At 42.5% G+C, this 3,062-nt stretch overlaps 1 protein-coding gene across 1 annotated transcript in view; it reads left to right on the top strand.

Moving 5' to 3' along the window:
* The first annotated feature begins 957 nt into the window (after positions 1-957).
* Positions 958-3,062, top strand: part of LOC108669123 (chaoptin) — an 11,198-nt gene continuing 9,093 nt past the window's right edge. Inside the window, exons 1-2 of the mRNA XM_018156413.2 lie at positions 958-1,971; positions 2,674-2,788. Of these exons, the coding sequence (XP_018011902.1) occupies positions 958-1,971; positions 2,674-2,788 (1,129 nt within the window). The remainder of the gene's footprint in view (positions 1,972-2,673; positions 2,789-3,062) is intronic.

The following is a 3,062-nucleotide window of genomic DNA, read 5'->3' as shown; positions in this document are numbered from 1 at the left end:
GAATTTTTATCAATATTCCTGAAAATTAGATGGTATAAAAAATCTCCACCGATGCTGAGTTCGTTAAATTAATTAATTTATCAGCAGAGAGTAAAAATTTTGACTTATTTAGACAAGCGGTTATGAAGGCACTTGAAGTATTATAATCCGAACTTAATGAATATCCATCATGTTCACTCTTAATACAATATTTACATTATTGCCTGATAATAGAAAGACAACTTTACCAGATTAATCAAATATAGAAAAGGGAAGACATTTTTTGAGTGTTTATTAGTTTAAAAACACTGCCGAGATATCATTTTGCATCGGCATCGTCATTTCATGTCATCATGCAGTTCTCCGCAATGATAGTTAGCAATTATCACTGAACCCTCGCTGCTCTGAATGGCCTAATATCATCCAACATTTACCCTTCCAACAAACATTTACCGCTCGACTTATGAAGGTTTTAATTCATGAGCCTTTTTCTGCATATTTGTTTATATCGTTTCGAAAATACTCAATTTTTTGCACTGATTACATGAAGAAAAATGCATATTGCTATAGCGTAGCTCATTTTTTCATTCATTCCAGTGGCGAATGCTGAAACACTATAGATAAGCATCCTCCTTAAGCTACATCTTTTATCTTACAGACGAACAAATGATGAGCTGAAGATCAGGCCGGGAAGATGCCGACCAGAAGAAGAGGCGCGAGGAGCTAAGTAGAGATCTCTGGACTGCAGTCTAGATCATGGAGGAAGTTTCGATCAAGCGTGATGGCTTATATCATACAGAGCTCGAAAATCGTGACCGAACTGATCTAGAAAACTCTAGATCCTTGATGGATTTGCAGGAGAATCGGGGAAAGATTGAGAGAAAATTAGTGGCAGAATTTTACTCCCCAAAAGCCGCTGAAGTCGAGCAGAAATGGTCTTTACATGAAAAGGTTTCTTCCCATATTGATTGCAATTACATGCATTTAAATCAAGGAAGGCGATTTAGTTTCGACGATATACTGGCGCAAAAAGAAATCTTGCAGCCTGTTCCTGAGCTCCGTAAAAAGGAAGAACTGTCCCAAACACCGACGCATTATGTAGCTCCTGCTCCTTGCCTTTCTGTCACAAGAATTTCTGAAAGCTCTTCAGTAAATATCAGAAGGCCTTCAAAAATTAGAGAAATACCCGCGGCGGGAGTTTCGCTCGACATCGTCTCTAAAGGAAGCCGGATGAAGGCTTTACCTTCTGCAGATGCTAAGACTGCAGAAAAGACCTCACGTGAGCCGGAAAAAGACCTTCCGAGTCCGACTTTCCCGAAACCTCAACAGCGATATTCCCCCCTCCCTTCTCCTCATCGAGAAGCTCGCAAACGAAAAGTCCGACCTTTTCTGTGTAAATCTTGCAATGTTTCTCACTGGTGCATTAAGAAGACCCAGGCGAGCGTTGCTAATGACATGGTCCTCGACAAAAGGACCATGTCCGTAGACAAACCAAACTCCAGAAAGAGATTTTCCGTGAACACTGGAAACAATCGTCAGAATTTCGATCCCGACAACTACAGGCCAATAAAAATCGACTCCGATGGAGAAGAAACGCGAGAACAAAGCAACAACAGCGCCAGTCCCGTAAAAGTTCTTTTCCCAAACGAACGAGATCGCGATCACAGAACTGGACGGGACTTTTGGACAAACCATGAAGAAACTCACACCTTCCCGAAATGCGACAAGAATCTCGAAGTTCCGAGAGTTACCGGAAATGAAGGAACCTTATCAAGGCCTGCAAGTCTGCTACGCACGGCTCACCCCTTCAATGGTAGCAGTTTTCTTGCAAAAATACTAACTGATTTAATTACCCAGGTCTGCTTAGTGTCTGAGATCCGGAACCGCCCCCAAATGAAGGAATTAGCTTATTTGCAAAATAGGGAATGTTTTGAAAGCTACTCCCGACGGTCGAAGTCAGACGCTGAATACTTGCCCCTGAGCGCCCGCGAAGTGCGTGGCGACAATATATCAGAAAAAGCCAATGAGCAGACGAGCACCAAGATGAATTTAATAAAAAATTTTGACCTCAGTAAAGACTCAGAAACGTCTGCAAAAGACTCATTTGAAGACGCCGTCACAAACCAATCGGCTTGTGCGAATATTTGTTCGTCTTGCATCGTCTCGAATGAAGAAAATTGTACCAAGAACACAAGGCATTTTACAGCGCGACAAAACTTGAATAGGAATCAATGTGACAAAACTCCATTGCAATCCTGTACGGAACAAAAAAATAAACAGAAAGAGAAGCTACTGCTAATAAAAAATGGAAATTCCGCTGAACTCCGTGCCACAAAAAAATTCTCTTTAGTAAATAAAAGTTTTGAGTCTGCAACCAATGACGAAACGCTTACAAAATCTTCGTCGAATTTCTCGTCGAGCAAAATGACAGAACAAAAAGTTCCCGCTTCACACCCACAAAACGTTCAGCCCACAACAACCCAAGTCACGAGAGCCAATAAGACCAGAAAACCAAGACCAAACCAACCCGTCTTCCCGCCTCTCAGCTCAAAACTAAATCTCGGATACTGGAGCACAAAACTCGGATCTCTGCAAATTACCGCAATGAACATTCTGCCTATTATACTTATGTATGCGGTTGTGCTGGGGGTTTTAATCCCAACCGGAGTTGAGGGACGGGTTGAACCGTGCCAGTTCAACCGGATGTGCAAGTGCCGCTACGACTTCCCCTCGGATGACGCCCCTCGGTCGCGGATACCCTCGCCCATCGAAGTCATTTGCATCGGGGTTCCTTTCGCCAAATTTCCAAGTGAGTGAAAGTTTTTATTAAGCGATGCTATGTTTACAGCATATTAGGCTTCAGTTAAAAATCAAAAAAATTTTAAAGTGATCAGTCATCTGAAATAATTAAACGTCTATCATATTCCCCAACAAAATTTAGAAATGTATGGAATTGAATAGCAGCGAGCCGATAGCAGCCCCTTAAGGCATCACTTCCCCAGCATCACTCCCCTAGCATCACTCCCCTAGCATCACTCCCCTAGCATCACTCCCCTAGCATCACTCCCCTAGCATCACTCCCC

Source organism: Hyalella azteca, unplaced genomic scaffold (genome assembly GCF_000764305.2).
Source record: "Hyalella azteca isolate HAZT.00-mixed unplaced genomic scaffold, Hazt_2.0.2 contig6188, whole genome shotgun sequence".
Classification (NCBI taxonomy): Eukaryota; Metazoa; Arthropoda; class Malacostraca; order Amphipoda; family Hyalellidae; genus Hyalella; species Hyalella azteca.
Note: the sequence above shows the minus strand (reverse complement) of the source record. Positions and strands in the feature narration are given on the sequence as shown.